The sequence below is a fragment of the Pan paniscus genome, chromosome 6 (genome assembly GCF_029289425.2).
Source record: "Pan paniscus chromosome 6, NHGRI_mPanPan1-v2.0_pri, whole genome shotgun sequence".
In the NCBI taxonomy this organism is placed as follows: domain Eukaryota; kingdom Metazoa; phylum Chordata; class Mammalia; order Primates; family Hominidae; genus Pan; species Pan paniscus.
The window spans coordinates 27052142-27068469 of NC_073255.2; the positions used below are offsets into that span (position 1 = coordinate 27052142).

The 16328-nt window shown below is 40.5% G+C and overlaps 1 protein-coding gene across 3 annotated transcripts in view; it reads right to left on the reverse strand.

Moving 5' to 3' along the window:
- The window catches only part of RAPGEF5 (Rap guanine nucleotide exchange factor 5), a 240850-nt gene that overhangs the window by 67512 nt on the left and 157010 nt on the right, over positions 1-16328 (reverse strand). For 2 of the 3 annotated variants that reach the window (XM_034963787.3, XM_055115754.2), the window contains 2 exons: positions 9148-9266; positions 8600-8688 (listed from right to left, as the gene is read on the reverse strand). In XM_034963787.3, coding sequence (XP_034819678.1) covers positions 8600-8688; positions 9148-9266 — 208 coding nt within the window. Of the gene's footprint in view, positions 1-8599; positions 9106-9147; positions 9267-16328 lie in introns of those variants that run through there. The other variant, XM_055115755.2, reaches the window with a different exon arrangement.

Here is a 16328-nt window from a genome sequence, read left to right on the forward strand (position 1 = left end):
TCATACATAATATTGCATGTTCAAAGGTGGTGAGAATAGATTAACCCAGAAGATGAGCACCTCAAATGAAATCCACAGTCAAAATTTAATTTTTAATCACTTCTCATGTGAGTAGTCTGATACAGTGTCAGCTGGAACTAGGACCTCTCTCTCTTTCTCTCTCCTCTCTCTCTCTCAACCTTTTTGAAGCAGTTAGCTCATCCAGTGGCCATTCTGCTCACAGCTGGAATCCAAGAAGCAGGTCTTTGTGCTGGAGATTAGAACGCTCTTAAGTGGGTACTGAAGCACCTGATTTGGGGCTTATAGCTTGAGTTGAATGTAGATTTTTACTTCAATTATGCCTTTCATCCATGATTCCAGTCTCTAGCAAAAATAATCTTTGGGATACAACTTGGAATATATTTGGGCTCATTTCCCGATTCAAATGGTGGCTCAATCACTAAGCAACTGAATTAACTTCTAATCTACCTTGGCTTCTATGTCCATTAAATGGGGATAATTATCTTGCAAAAGGATCCATCTAATGGGACAAGGTTTGAATAAATAAACTGGTGTCTGGAGTAATCTTTGAACCTGGTTCTCATAGCTAGAAGGGTCCTCAAATGTCATCTGGCCTAAAGCCTCTGCTTTTATAAGTGAAACAACTGAGAAAATTTCTACACAATTCTAATTATCTCATCACTTTGTCAACACTAATTTATAAAGCCTTCCAATGCTTCAATTATGGTCAACAAATACCGTACATTATATTCTCCATGCTAGTAATTAGGAGAGAAGCTCAAGGAACTACCAAAATCCAAACCAAACCAAACCAAAACAAAAACCACAGCACACACATTATAAAGTAGAACAGAAATCATATTCTAACTTGAGCACTTTTTCTCTCTTGACACCATTTTGGGGATTTGTACTGTCACTGTGGACAGCTGTTTCAAGTCTTTGCTTTATCTGGAAAAACAAGCCCTTACCAAACAGTGGTACTCTTCATCTGCATCTGAGGCACACCCAGGGCAGCTGGAGTTTGTGCTAATGAATTCAGTCTCTCACTGATTTTTTTTTATTAGCATGTATGCAAACAAATTAATCTAATTTTTTTTTTTTTTGAGACAGAGTCTTACTCTGTCGCCCAAGCTGGACTGCAGTGGTGCGATCTCAGCTCACTGAAACCTCCCCCTCTAGCATTCAAGCAATTCTCATGCCTCAGTGCCACCACTTCTGGCTAATTTTTGTATTTTTAGTAGAGGCGGGGTTTTACCACGTTGGCCAGGCTGGTCTCGAACTCCTGACCTCAAGTCATCTGCCCACCTTGGCCTCCCAAAGTGCTTAATCTAACATTTTGAAGTAACAGTTTCTTAAAGCTGAAAAAGACTAAGTAGCAGCCCAGTCCAGTTATTTGCCTTGGATAAAGCGATTTTCACAGTTTAAGATGGTAAAAGGCTGATATCCTTATCAAACATTTCCACAAATGCAGATTCTATGGGTTCTAACAATAGTGATTTACCAACTGGGGATACCTATGCATACTTCAAATTTCTTTTATGTTATTTTTAAAATTTCAATTAAGTGTATTTCTTTTGATTCTGAACTTCGTTGCATTTGACCAGAAGTTTCACATTAATTCTTAAAATACTTTAAATACATTAAAATATCCTCCAGCTTTTTTATTTTTAAAGACATGGATATAGTTATCCCAAATTAGTGCCCATAATGGTACTGGTTATTTAGCAACCCATCATCTAATATACAATATTTTCCTACTTATTTTATTGTCTGATTCCCTCCAATAGAATATAAGCCTTCAGGAGGGTAAAGAGTTTTGTGTCTATTTTGTATCCCTGGCATTTAGAATAGTGCCTATGCATTTGGAGGTCAAAGATATTTAAAGGAATTAAATAAATAAAGGAACTAATTTTTTCTAAGGTATTCAGAAACTCAATAACTAAAATTCACAGTTACATTTTTTATAGAAGCAGTGTATAAAGCTAAAAGTTAAGGAATTGCCGAGAAATGGCTAGTAGAAGAGATATGATGTAGTATGTTTCATCACTGAGGGAAAATTGCTGCTTTTTTCCTGCAACACTATTTCTGAATATCCCAAAATGGCTTGGTAATAAAATTCTGCAAATGGAATTTAGTAGTAGAGTGATAAATCAAAGCTATTCTTTAGAAATGTTATGGCATAATTTCTCAAAGGAACTTAAAAAGTTTCCCATTGGACAAGGTTATATAAAAACAGACTTAAATCATCACCAGGTATGGCCACTGAGCCTTGGATTCTAAGCTTAATACCCCGTTAACATTCTAACAGCTCTACGAGGCTGAAGAAATGTAGCAGTAATATGAAGTTAGACTAAATTTCCTAAGCCCTCGTGCAAGGGCTATGTGATGGTGTTTTCAGCATAAACTGACTTTGGAGGTCATCTACACCAATTCTCAGGTCTCCCTCCCACCTAAAATTCTACGGTTCTGTAACATATTTTGCAAGGAAAGAAAATATAGATCCCTTTGAATCAAAGGGTTTTAGTGATGAAAGATACTTCAGAGATCATTTCATTTATTACTTGCTCAAAGTCTCGGGCTGTTTTTTTAATGGAGCCCAGATTCGGTACTCAAGACTTTAGAATCTCATTTTAGTAACCTTTCTACTCTGCTATATGCATTTTCTCCTTTCTTAAAACATTATTTCTCTCAGAAGCATTCTTGGCTGTGAAACCTAAGGACCATCCAGGAATTTGTGTCATGTGACAGAACCCACACAAAAATCCAAATGGCTTTTCATTATAGTCCCACCTTCTCACTCGAAGAGATGAGAAACCAAACATTTTGTGTGTCCAGTACCTCTGTTCCCTCTGATGGTGTCCTTTTATCCAAAACCACTTTAATGGAAGGACTGGCAGTGTAGGTTTGTCAGTTATGAACTTCTCAAGCTGCAGAACTCCAGGACAGGGGCCAGCGGACATGAGGCTGGACATACAGTCCTGTCAGAGGGGCGTAAAGGGGGAACGTTGTTCCTAACTCTCTGTATATCTATAACCAATAGAAACCTGGAATTGGTCTTTCAAAACATGGAAGTGAGACAATGTTCTATTTCAGTGTCTTTCAACTTGGCTGCGGATTGCATCACCTGGGGAACTTTTAAAGGCCTTAAGGCCTAGGCCCCAACTCAGCCCAACTGAATTAGGATCTCTGGACATTGCTGTTTTGTTAAAAGCATTGCAGGTGCTGCTAATGTGCAGCTACAGATAAGCTACACTGGTCTGTTTATTACATGACCTTACAGAAATAAAAAGATATAAATACAAGATAATGCCATGTGCATATCAATTGTACAAAATCATGAAAAGACTTACCGCCATCTAAATATTTACGTACCCTCAAACATTTTTAGTACAGCAAAAGCCATGCTGCTACGGGGTTATTATGATCTGGCAACCTGGGAGAAAAAGCCTGGAAGAGAGGCACCCAGGATCATTCCAGGAAAGCTAAAAGGCAAGGTAAGCAAGGAAGAAGTTCACTTACATTGTCTTCTATCTTTCCAAGGGGAAGAAGAAAGATATTCTTAATTTTCCTCCATGAAAATTACATAATTAAATATCAAGGGATTATCATGAGCTTGGTGTTGGCAGGAGACAAGATTAAAAAGTTAATAGAAAATGAGGTGCCTGCCCTCACTTTACTTAATGTTTTATCAGTGCAATGCTTAAAAAACATCACAGCTGGGCGCAGTGGCTCACATCTGTAATCCCAGCACTTTGGGAGGCCGAGGTGGGTGGATCACGAGGTCAAGAGATTGAGACCATCCCGGCCAACACGGTGAAACCCTGTCTCTACCGAAAATACAAAAATTAGCTGGGCATGGTGGTGCGCATCCGTAGTCCCAGCTACTTGGGAGGCTAAGGCAGGAGAATCGCTTGAACTTGGGAGGTGGAGGTTGCAGTGAGCCGAGATCGCGCCACTGCACTCCAGCCTGGTGACAGAGTGAGACTCCGTCTCCAAAAAAAAAAAAAAAAAAAGTCACTAGGTTGACCATCAAGAGCTTCTGGACTCTATCAGTTGAGTGAGACACTCCTATAATATAAAACAGGCACTTTCACAGAGGTTGTTTCCTCTTTAGAACAGTAACGAACTCACTTTTTCAATCACATGCTCAACCTACTATGTGCTGCTAAACGCCAGCTCCCCAACACTGAGGTGTCTCTGAAAGAATCAAGGCAAGCTGTGTAGACATGTCCACACAGAGGCATGCTAACAGAATATACTGAATGATAACCTCATGAAATTAAAAAAAAAAAAAAAAAAGCAACCATATCTAAAAGAAATCAGGTCAGGCCTAATGAGAATCAGCTGGTAGGCTTTACCTATTCCTACTATTCTATTCTCTGTTGGCTTTTTTTTTTCTTGGAAACTTGTAATCATAAGTACATTTTCTTCAAAAAGATGAATAAGGAAATGGGAAATAACATATTTCCTATGTTTTCCCTAAGGTAGACCTGTCGTAACACAGATTCAGAAAGAAAAATCAGTAAGAAGGGGCTTCTCCATGTAATCCACAGTTTTCCCCCTGCTTTGAAACAGAAATCATCATTCACTACAGAAGTATCTGTAAGCAAAACACACTTTATCCTCTCTAGGGAGGAGAAAGGGTTAACTAGCTACAGTCACCAGCAGGACCACCACAGAGCAGGACTGGCTGGGCCCAAACCTGCTCCCCCATCCCTTCAACTCCTCTAACTCACAGCTCCTTGTTTTTTTTCTTTCTTACCTTCCTCGTAATTCTCTCATGTAAACCTCATGCCCAATGATGTTTGCCCAATTTCTGAGAAAAGATAAAGCTCCAGAAACAATTTGATTTTCCTCTAACATTTCAAAATATTTCAAGTCAAAACCTGAACCTTGGGAAAAAAAAAAAAGGAAATCTTTGAAAACAGCTTCAATCACTGTCCAGGTTCACAAATATCTAGTTACCAGACTCATAGTTTCCCTACTTTAAACAATGAAGAACTATCAGACAAAAGAAGAAATGTTGAAAAATTTAGATGACAACGAATTTCATTGCTGCTTGCTCTCAGGGAGTGTTATTGCTAACTTAGTAAACAAAAAGGGAGCTTGTCACAGATGAATGAACATTTCAAAACTGGCTGCAAATAAAGACCCAAATGCCTGGTTGGTTTGCTTGTTCCTTATCAGCACTTCCCATTGATCTTCTCTTTAAAAGTTTAGGAAATTCACTCGGCTAGGCAGAGCGGCTCACGCATGTAATCCCAGCACTTTGGGAGGCCGAGGCAGGTGGATCACGAGGTGAGGAGTTCGAGACCAGCCTGACCAACATGGTGAAACTCTGTCCCTACCAAAAATACAAAAATTAGCCGGGCGTGGTGGCGGGCCCCTGTAATCCCAGCTACTCTGGAGGCTGAGGCAGGAGAATCGCTTGAACCCGAGAGTCAGAGGTTGCAGTGAGCCAAGATCATACTCCAGCCTGGGTGACAGACAGACACTCCGTCTCAAAAGAAAGAAATTCACTCATTCACTCATGCATTCCTTCATTCCATAGATATCATACTGGATGACTTCTTGCACCTTTCACTACAAAGGAGGAAAGATACGTACTTGAGGGATTATGAAAATAGTATACATAGTAGGTGTGTGCGAGTCAACTCATTTAAGAAAATCGTTAGTAAGTTGCTTTTAAGCATCTCTAGAATTATTTTTCCTTTAAAAAGCTTGATTTGCTGACAGAATACTATATGAATTTAGTTGTTTCCTATTCTATTCTTGAGTCCAGTAACAACAGAAATGCCTTATCTTAATAGCCCTGGCATTCTCCTCCCGGCTATATTCAATGGAGTAAACTTTATCTATTTGTATGTTAACATCAATCAGTAATCACTTCCACTTGTCCTGTGGGAGCACAGAGGGCCTCCTCTATTGGGTCCTGCACCTACATTTTCACAAATTAGTGACTTTTGTGGGAAAGCGATGAGAAATTACTCACATCTCTTGTTCAGTTATCTTCCCCAGCCTCTGGTGGGTCCAAAAATGTAAGAATCCAGAACAGGCTCATCCCAGCCTCCAGGACCATTCCTTTTCTCCCATGGACCCTCTCCTCCTCACTGCTATTAGGCCATGTGGAGGGCCACCATATGGCTACACGCGGCCCCAGATGGCTCCATCTCCCTAAAAGGGGCGCTCAAGAACATAAAAATGCTGCTGTGTACTTTTATTGCAGCCCCTTCTCATTTTCCTCCATCTGTCCTCCATATGGTTTATGCAACTCTCTTCAGCTCCTGCACACCCGGGCCTTTGATAATGAGGGTTGCTTACCTGACCGAGATAAAGAACTAGAATTCACCTTTGTCAGCGACAAGGGGTCCTGTTACTTTAAATATCTGATTTGCTTAGTATTTGAGCTATTAATATCTCCTTTTCTTCAATTTGCACATGACATTTATTTTATATTTATTATATTTCTTATAATCTTAGTAACAGAAACCACATGGTGGATTTTCTGTTGTGTTTTCTCCAAGTGCCGTTCTTGAAGTTTGGAAGAGCTACACTGACTTCCACTTAGGCATCTCTTTTATATACACATTAATCATTTTCTCCAAAGTTGACTTTTCCATTTTCGTAAAATCTTTCTTTGGTGAAAGTTGTTACCATTTTTGCCACTCAGATGTCTCTGCAAAACTCTAAAGTTTCATTTGTGTCTCTCCCCCAAACTCTAAGGAAATGAGCAGGAATTAGGTGAGGTGACCCCAACCAACCCCTTCTTCCCCACTTAGGTTGGTGCTAGGAGAGTCAAGCCATGAAGTCCTGGTCCGCTTGGCTTTGTGAGCACATGGCAGAAGTGACACATGTGATCCCAGGGGTTGGTATAACTGAGAAGAAAGCAAGAATAAGTCACTAGACAGGATGCAAACCACTATATTTCCCAATAGCAGGCAAATTCTGACATTAGCAACAATAATAAGAGTGATTTGTCATTCTCAGTGTTAAGTAGTGGGAACCTGTGAGCACCTGAGCCATTTTCTCAAAAGTAAAGAGAACACAAACTAATGACAATTAAAAAGAAAATGAAATGAAGCTAGGCCTGGGCAGGTTATAATAATTTCCCTGCTTACTAATGTGACCCAGACACAAAGTCTTGCACTATAGAACTGTAGTGTTATTAAGAAGAAGTAAGTATTCAATCTTTCCAAACCTCTACTAAAGTGTCTTTTCCATGACAGATAATTTGTCTGTATTCTAGTTCAAAACACCTGTGTAAAGCAGTCTGGTAATCAGTAGACTGAAAATTAGACCCACCTTCCATGATGATTATATTTGATGAAGCAGAACATGGGAATAGTGCTCAAATGCACAAAATATTAATCTATAGACATACAAAATCAACCTAGCAAATGCCAAGAGAATATGTTTTTCTTTTAGCTGTTTGTTTAGTGCATATAAATGACAACTACTGATTTTGTCTTCAAACATATGCAAAATAAGGTATCTATCTGAATTTTAAAATTACACAATAACTTTACTGTAGGATACATGATTAGGTCATTTTGATACTGTTTTTTTGCCCACTTATGTATTTCACACATACTTGTTTCTCTTATTGTCCTTTAGAATGCAAAATAGACCCAGACATCACCTATGTTCAGACAAAACTCCAGGGACACAAGGAAATTCTTGTTCCCACCTAAGCTGTCATTTCACAATCCTTCTTGCATGGTAAAAACCTAAGGAAACTGTGGGTCTCACAGGTGCTATGGTAGGAGCAAACAGTGCATTTTAGTTAAGGGATCAAGTTGCAAAATGCAGGCTACAGTCAGAGGCCTATTCATTGGAATAACTGCTCCAGCATGGAACAAATTACAAATTCTGGTTAAGAGAAGCAAGTACTCTCCCTTCTGAGATAAAGGAAGTTACAGGTAAGTCATTTTGTAAGTGGAATAGTAGTGTTTCCAAAAGTGTATGGGTAAAAAAGCAAAATGAGTGTTTTACTCTCAGATTAAATTTAAAATACAAGAAGTCTGATCAATAAGGCTTTAGTGCATTACAATTTCTGCTCTGAAAAGCTTTGAGTATCATAGTCTGCACCTCGGGGCTTGTTCTGACCAGGCAGTTTGTAAACCACTTGGAAAAAGGCAGAAGTTGCCACTAAGCATGTAGCTGCTGAGTAGTTGCATTAATTGTTGACATTTCAGCACGGAGGCTGCTGCCCCCAGCTCAGCACTGCCTACATGCCAGGTGAACGCCTGCTAACCCTCCTCCCCCTTGTATTTCTTTCCATTGAACATGGGCTATTGAATGTTGGTCTCTTGCCAACTGCCTTTAGGTGAGATTTGGGAAAAATTGCCAAAGAAACAAGAACAGCTGCCTTCATATCATTTTCTTTGTACAGCTACTTCCCAGGGAGCTGCTTGGGATCTACATGTGTCCATTTACTGGATTTAAACAAATCAGCACAAGGCAAGGGACGAGTCGCACAAAGCATATGCTATTTCTCCCCACCCCGGTTTCAGCTAACAGTGGGAATCTTGCCCCTGAGGGTACTGACAAGGGCATCAGCTGCTATCAGTCTGGAAGCATGAGCTACTCAGAGCCTTACCTGTTTCTTTGTCCTGGACTTCTTCCAGGTGCAAGTCATTCAAAAGGTGCTCCAAAATCTTCTCCGGGGTCCCGGACACCACCACATATCTGTCAGAGAGCAGAGAGTCCACTGAGTCATCCTCGGTGGAAGACTGCGAGCGGCTGCTCCATTCATCGTCCTCATCCTCCTCGTCGATGTATTTGAAATAAGGCACATCGAAGGTAGGCAAGGGCAGCTCTCGGTCTGAGAGCGCCGCGGCGGAATCTTTCCTCTCCAAATGAGGGTCAAAGACCCTCAGCCGGGAGCTGCCCATTGTGAACGGTTACTAACAAAGGCATCCCCTAAATGCTAAAAGATCTTGCCATCCCTGTCCTTTCACTGGGAACTGAGTCCATCTGGCTGCTAAGAGCTCTGCAGTCAGCTAGAACGCTGGAGAGGCGGAGAGAAAAGAGAGGGAGGGAGGGTAGAGGAGGCAGAGAGCGAGTGAGATGGAGCAAGGGAAGGGAAGGCAGGCAGGGAAAAGGAAACGGGAGCGCGTGCCTCTGTGGCTGCAGGGAAACTCTCACCTCCAATGGCTCTCCGCACTCCCAGCTGTGGGGGCTGGGCCACAGCACTGCACTTTCTTCAGCACCAGGACGCTCTGGTCTTGCTCTTTAACCTGAACAGTCGTCACTTCATCATCTTGCTTTAATTGTGGACAGGGATGATGGATGAGAGAAGGAAAAAGAGAGAGAAAATTAAAAGTGGGGGGAAACTGGAGCTAACTAAAGCTGTATTTTCTAGAGTTGCTTTACAGTATCATCTCTTCAAAGATTGAGAATAAATTAGGAGTCTGGTCAAAAATCTCCCTCTAATATTAAAGTATCCAGGCTCAAGTGCTATGAAAACTTAAAACATTAGACAGACATAAATACTTTAAAGGAAATAGAAAACAAAGTGGAGGTGGAATTCAGAGTTTATTTTTAAAACTACCTAAACAATTTAGGGACTACAAAGTTCAAAGTTTCAAAAAGCACAACATACTAATTGCATGTATACTATATTCTCTTTTACCTGGTAGATGTTTATTAAACACTCTATTAAAGTTGAATCATACAAAATATACATTATTTAAACATTAAGACAATGAGTAAGCCCTATTCAGTAGTTGTAATCAATACATATATTCATTTACTTTACACCCTTACTTTAAAAGGCGGGCAAGAAAAAAAAACTACCCACTCCATCATTCAATTCAATTTTTTTTCAGACTTGAGATGGCCTTCAAATTTATCATGTACTAGTTTTGCCAGAATATAAGCAAAAATGGATCTCTAGTTAGAATCTCATCTAGGCTGAAATTCGGATGCCATGGATGACTGCACAGACTTTCTTCACCTCAGTTCCTTTTTAAAAAGGAGAGATGGCTGAACCATCATTCATTTCTGCACACACAGCTTCCACAGCCCAGAGTGAGTGTGGCCCGCTGACGTGGCTCTGTCACAGAGGACAGCTTGCTGCTGACCCAGCAGGGTGGCCTCCAACTCGGAACCATGAACACTTTCAGAGTGTTTAGTGTGAAATTCTCCTGATGTGCAATACCCAGTAAGCGTACGGTAGCCCGGGAGAAAGGAACTATAAGATGCATGTCCGAAAATCTAGCTTCCCTATTTCTGAGGATTTGAGCAAAAGATTAAAGGAAGAAAAGTTGACAGTAAGTAGGTTTCACCTTAAAGATGATGTCACCTCTTTTAAAAAGGCACTATGTGCTTAGGGCTCCTAGCACGTTTACCCTACTTACAGAAAATCCTACCTACCTACGGTCAGGTACAAACATGAAAGAGGATATCCCCACCCCCAACAGAGAAAAAAATATCCATTGTGCCTTATTAATTGGTTCTACAGGCTAATCAGGGATGTCAATGTATTTGATTCACCTTTCATAAGAATAGGAAGGCACTAATCTTGCCCTAATTGCCAGCCAAATCACTGATAACAATTGTGACTTTACCTCCTGGTATTCTGATTCCTAAGAAAATGCAATAAGCTAATAATTTAAGTCCTCCAGGATTTTCTTAAAAACGAAAAATATTTGTCATTCTAAACAGCAATATAATTTTATGATCATTCTTTTTTAATCTTTTAGTGGTAAATAATTTCACTATGTAAAACCGATGTATTACATTTCAGCAAGGTCAGACGTGTGCAGTTACTGTGGCAATTAATGCTGGATATTCATTGTTAAACTCCCTGAGGACGACAGTGGGACTCCCGTAACATGAATACCAATGTGTAATTGCTATCTTTCATTTCTCCAAAGGGGTTCCTTTGTTATCTATGTGGCTGAAGTGAAATAAGGTGGCTGGAGAGAAGTGCATATATTGACCCAAAAAAACCCCAAAAAAACGAAAAACAAAAAACAAAAAAACAAAAAGGCAGAATGAGGGTCTGGGATGCTGAGACACACAGAACAAACAAATAATTCTGTTCTCTGAAAGGACAAAAATCTTTCCCTGGTTTCCTTTAATCATGCGCCAATACTCATTTTATATGAGCTTGCTGTCATTCTGAAGTACGTTTTACATTCTATGTGCATGTGATATATGGCATTATTAACTTCCACAGGCCATGCACATACATATGGATGGGAAGGGCTTCTCTAATGCCTGTGTAACTAATATGTATTACATGGCTGTGCACACAGCAGCCACACTCTGCCAGGCAGGGGAAGAGCTGAATCATATTGATGTACTATCAATAGCATCTATGTCATTGTGATAGTTTTCCATTTTGAAGACCTATTAAAAATAAAGAAGAGAAAAAGCAGAAAAATTAATGTACAAAGGGAAATATGTTATCTAAAATTGCCATAAAAATGTAATAATCCTACGAATTACATCTGGCTCTCAAGAAGGAAAGGTAAATTAATGTTTCCTGACCCATGCATGCTTAACTAATTTCTCATCCTGAGAAGGAACAGAAGTACCATAGTTGAGGTTCTGGGTATGAAATTTTATTCTTGTGCTTGATTGGTTAAGATTAAAAGTATTAAGAGAATTAATAACAGAAAATATATTCAATGACAAATAGTTCATGAAATGCAGGTAAAGTATTAAAACACTTAATTGACATTCATTCAACAAATAGTGAGGGCTTGCTTCCTTTGCATAAGGCACTGTTCTGGACACCAAGCGGCAAGTGAAAATGAGTGAGGCAAGTACCCTGCTCTTAACTGACAAGTTAATAGGCTCCATGACAACGTAAGTATAACTGGGTCAGCACCCTAAGATGTGGCCAAATGCAAGAGACAATGCAAAAGTAGAATCCATGGGATCTGACAATCAAAGATAACTATGGGTGACTGACAGAATGGAAATACCATTAAACAGGGGAGAATGTGTATGAAGGAGCGGCTTTGGTGAGACAGATGCTTCTGATTTTAAACGCTGATGTTTCGTACTAAGACAGCCTGCCTGCCACAGACGTTTAGCAAGCAGTTAGAAATAAAGAACTAGGCCTCTGGACAAAGGTCAAGGGTAGAGACAAATTTATGAATTATTTAAGCTTTGGTAATGGATGAGATTGTTAAGGAGGAACAGTAAAGAGGCAGAACTATGAACATTGGGGATTAAAGGAGCTAAAAACACACTAAGGGGAAGAAGTAAAGTGGGAGAATATTCGAGTCATGGGGGAACCTACTTACAGAGAGAACATGAAGACCACTACCAAGATGAGCCAGGAGGAGAGCCAGGAGAGCGCTGTATCAGGAGACCCCAGGAGAAAGCCTGCCTGACACTGTAACATTTACAAAGATGGCAAGTCTAAGAAAAAGTGATGATGAGGTCACTTTAGGTCAGGAGTGGGGAAAATGTGTTAAACTGTGAGTCAACAAGGAGGAAGAGAAGACTACATCTTGGAAATTTCATTATAAAGGAAATAAGTCAGCTTGAAGAGACCCATTCCTCCAAAATCAAACCTGTCTGAAACAGGCAGTAGAGAGAACCTTTCAGATGGCAAACGTTGAAAATCATCTAGCTTGACACAACGACACTCAAGAAGTCATACAAGTAACACGAGTTCCAATGCTGTTTGCCCTTAGGTCTGTGAACACATTAACTGAAGACATTAACTGATAGGAAGGCATTTGTAGCCAATGGCTTGTTATACTTCTTTTCATCTCACAACTTTCTTGGCCTAACTCTTATTTATCCCACAAAGTTCACTTCAAGAATCACCTCCTCCAGGAAGCCCCCTGGTCTTCAGTTTGATCTTGTTGGCCCTTCTGTGTGACTTCACAGCACCACATGTATCCTTATAATTCAGCACTCTCAGGAGCACTTACTGATGCACTTTCTGTCCCCGCCTTGCCCAAGCTCACTCGTGGGCAAGTACCCTATCTTCTTTGACTTTGAATTCCCAATAGTTAGCCAGGTCTTGACATTTCACAGACACTCAATTAACAATTACTGAATATGTTTATAAACAAAAGATGAATGAATACATTTGCATTTTAAAGTGGAAGTTTAGAGAGCAACATATTAAATCTCTTTTTTCTTTTTTTTGGGGGGGGGGTGGTAGGAGGACATTCTCACTCTGTCACCCAGGCTGGAGTGCAGAAGCACAATCTCCACTCACTGCCACCTCTGCATCTTGGGCTCAAGTGATCCTCCCATCTCAGCCTCCTGAGTACCTGGGACTACAGGCACACACCACCAGGCCCAGCTAATTTTTTATTTTATTTTGTAGAGACAGGGTTTTACCATGTTGCCTAGGCTGGTCTTGAACTTCTGAGCTCAAGCAATCTGCCCACCTCAGTCTCCCAAAGAACACCTTAAATCTCTAAGAATACATTTCAATTGGTGAATTGTGATACAGCCCAGAGAGAAGGGACATTTTGCTGAGAGGCGCTCTTCCTAAGGAGGGATCGTCAAACTCTGCTGGTGTTCATCAAACTCCACAGGGCACTGGCCTGCCCTGCTTTGCATCCTGACCATCAGCTTAGCTGAGGCACTCAAATAGACTGGGCTAACCTGAGAAGAACAGCTGGCATGCTTGTTACACTGGACAATGTCAAAGCTAGGCAAGGAGTTACATATACATCAGATCAGAAGACCTGCTTTAATTCAGGGTCTTAGCTTGAGAGTAGCTCATGTGAGATAGCACCGAGCCTTGGCCACTACTTAAGATAATATAAATATTTTGTGAAGTGTAAAACATCATGCAATTATTAGTTACTGGACCATTAATACCTAATATAATTTTATTCCATAATGGTAGAGGTAATGACAACTCAAGAACTAAGGAGACAACGCTGCCATATGCAACAAACAGAACCACCAGGAATGGGCAATTGGGGAGGAATCAGCCACAACCAGGCAGATAAACCTATGACAACTAACACTTACTGAGGGCTTACCATACAGCAGGCAAAGCTAAGGGCTGAAGATCCACTACTTTACCTAATCACTATAATGATCCTATGAGACTAATGCTATGAAAATTCCCATTTTACAAATGGAGACAGGAGCCCAGAGATTATATAAGAAAGATCACAGAGCAGACAGATGGCGAAGCTGAGATTGAACCCAGACAGGCTCGACACCAGTGCCCTTAACCAGAACCACAGATGTCCCCTAAGATGGCCAATGCTCTATATTCTAGATGACAGCTATCAAAGGAGATGTCACTTTCCCTCGTGCTGACTGACAGTGCAGGGCAATCTGTTGGTTGGTCAGGCAACAGGGAGGTCTAGGCCAAAGTGAGAGTCAAAAGTTCTAGCATAGCCGGTTTTTAGTTCTGGATGGCCTGTCTGGTTTGGGAAAGCCATACAAGGGCTTTCATTCTAAGAGAGGAAGAGAGTTGGCAGGAGCTGAATACAGTGGTATGACCACAGCTCAACCAGCTCAGATCAGGCAGCACTCAAGACCCAGCAAGGGGAAAATGAAGTGCCGACCAGACCCAAATCAGTGACCAAGGCAGGAACAGAGCTAAACACGGCAGGGACTGGCTTTAGAGGAAGGCTGTATTTGTGGGCACCTATGTCTATGCAACTTGGAACACAGAGACATGCAGGTTAAGGCTGGTGGAGATGGGGCTCCCGGTATATAAGCTGCCTCGGGCCTGATGGGCTCAAGAACTGGGTAGACATGAATTATAGACTTTAAAATGGCTAATTTTATGTTATGTAAGTTTTACCTTAAAATTGAAAAAAAAAAAAAAAAAAAAGGAACTGAGCAGAGATGAGTCTGTGGACACAGATTTGTTGGTCAGGGGACACATGAATCTGCCCCAGGGAGCCACAAAGGGCTCTGAGAAATATGTCCTGAGAGGTACAGTTCAGGTAGCTGGAAGGTCCGAGAAAGAAGAGTTCAGGAGGATAAATAGCAGCAGATTATTTCCACTTTCTGAGCCACTCTACCCTGTGGGAGAGGAAGCCCTGGAATTACTCATGACATTCTAGAAAGGCGACTTTCCACTAGTGGGTGATGAGATAAAAGTGGCTGACTGGGGACCAATTTAAAGAAGTGCTAACAGCAGAGATGGACCCAGCTCTCTCTCAAGCTGAAGCGGAGTGTATCAACAATACCATAGAACAAATGAAGACGATTCTGGATCAAGAGTCAGGGCTATGCTCTGCACCCTTTCCAACACAAAGATTCTACAAAACTAATCTTGATTCCACTTTTCTCACAGAAGCCCAAAGTGTTGGCTCTCCTAAATAGGAAGAAGGCACATGATTTAGCAGTTAGGTATCTCTTCCCATCTTGTACTATGGAAATTCACATAAAGCCTAGCTGACCAAGCCATCAATGCCCACATCTGTGTCTGTTATATAAATGTGGGTACAGCAGAATTATAAGACTTATCTGAAAAAAAAAATCTCCTCTGGCCAAAAAGAATTTTATTCGAGAACAACCCTTAGATAATTTGCTGACAATGTATCTCATGATTCTTTTTCTCATGAAAAAAAAGTAAACAGATGTTTTTTAAAAAGGTCAAAAGAATATTGCTGGCAAGATAGAAATGATTAAGAGAGAGATTAAGTTAGCAGATGTGTGTCAAGGTGAGCCACTTAGACTCACCCGACCACAAAGGAGCTGGCCTAACAAATATGTCTTTGTACACGATACTCTGGCAGAAGGAGAGTATTTAGATAACGACAATTAGTTCTTTCCTTTTTTTAATCCCACACATATTAAGATTAATAACTCTAATGAAAGCCCAAACAAGATTAATAGGATTCATCATCATTTATAAAATCTAGGTAAAGTCTGACTTTTATAGATATGAAAATAAACAAATATTTATTATGGAACTTGACCAAACTCCAACAGAAAACCAATATGCATGACTAAACAGAAAGCTTCTGGCTACTAGAGAAAAACTGTATGTATTATATCTCATTGCCTCTAAGAATATCATCATACAAAACAACTTGTCTAATAACCCTAAAACCAGAGCAAGCCTAGGAATTTGATCCCAGGGCCAACTTCAGCTAGTAACCTACTGCACAATAGGGCAGAAAAGATGGGATAGACTGTAGCATCTTGAAATATAAAGTCAATGTCTTTTTATTATGAATATATTTCAACATGCTGTATTAGCTTGACAGATCATTCTGGATACTGGCAGGAAAATGCACACTCAGCAAGGGTTTTGAAAGTGTTTAATGAAGGGGCTATTTACAGCTGTGTAGGTAGGTTTGATGAAACTGAGCAAAAATGGTGAGAGATAACCAGGACTAGAAAAGAGGGAGATCTTAACTAGC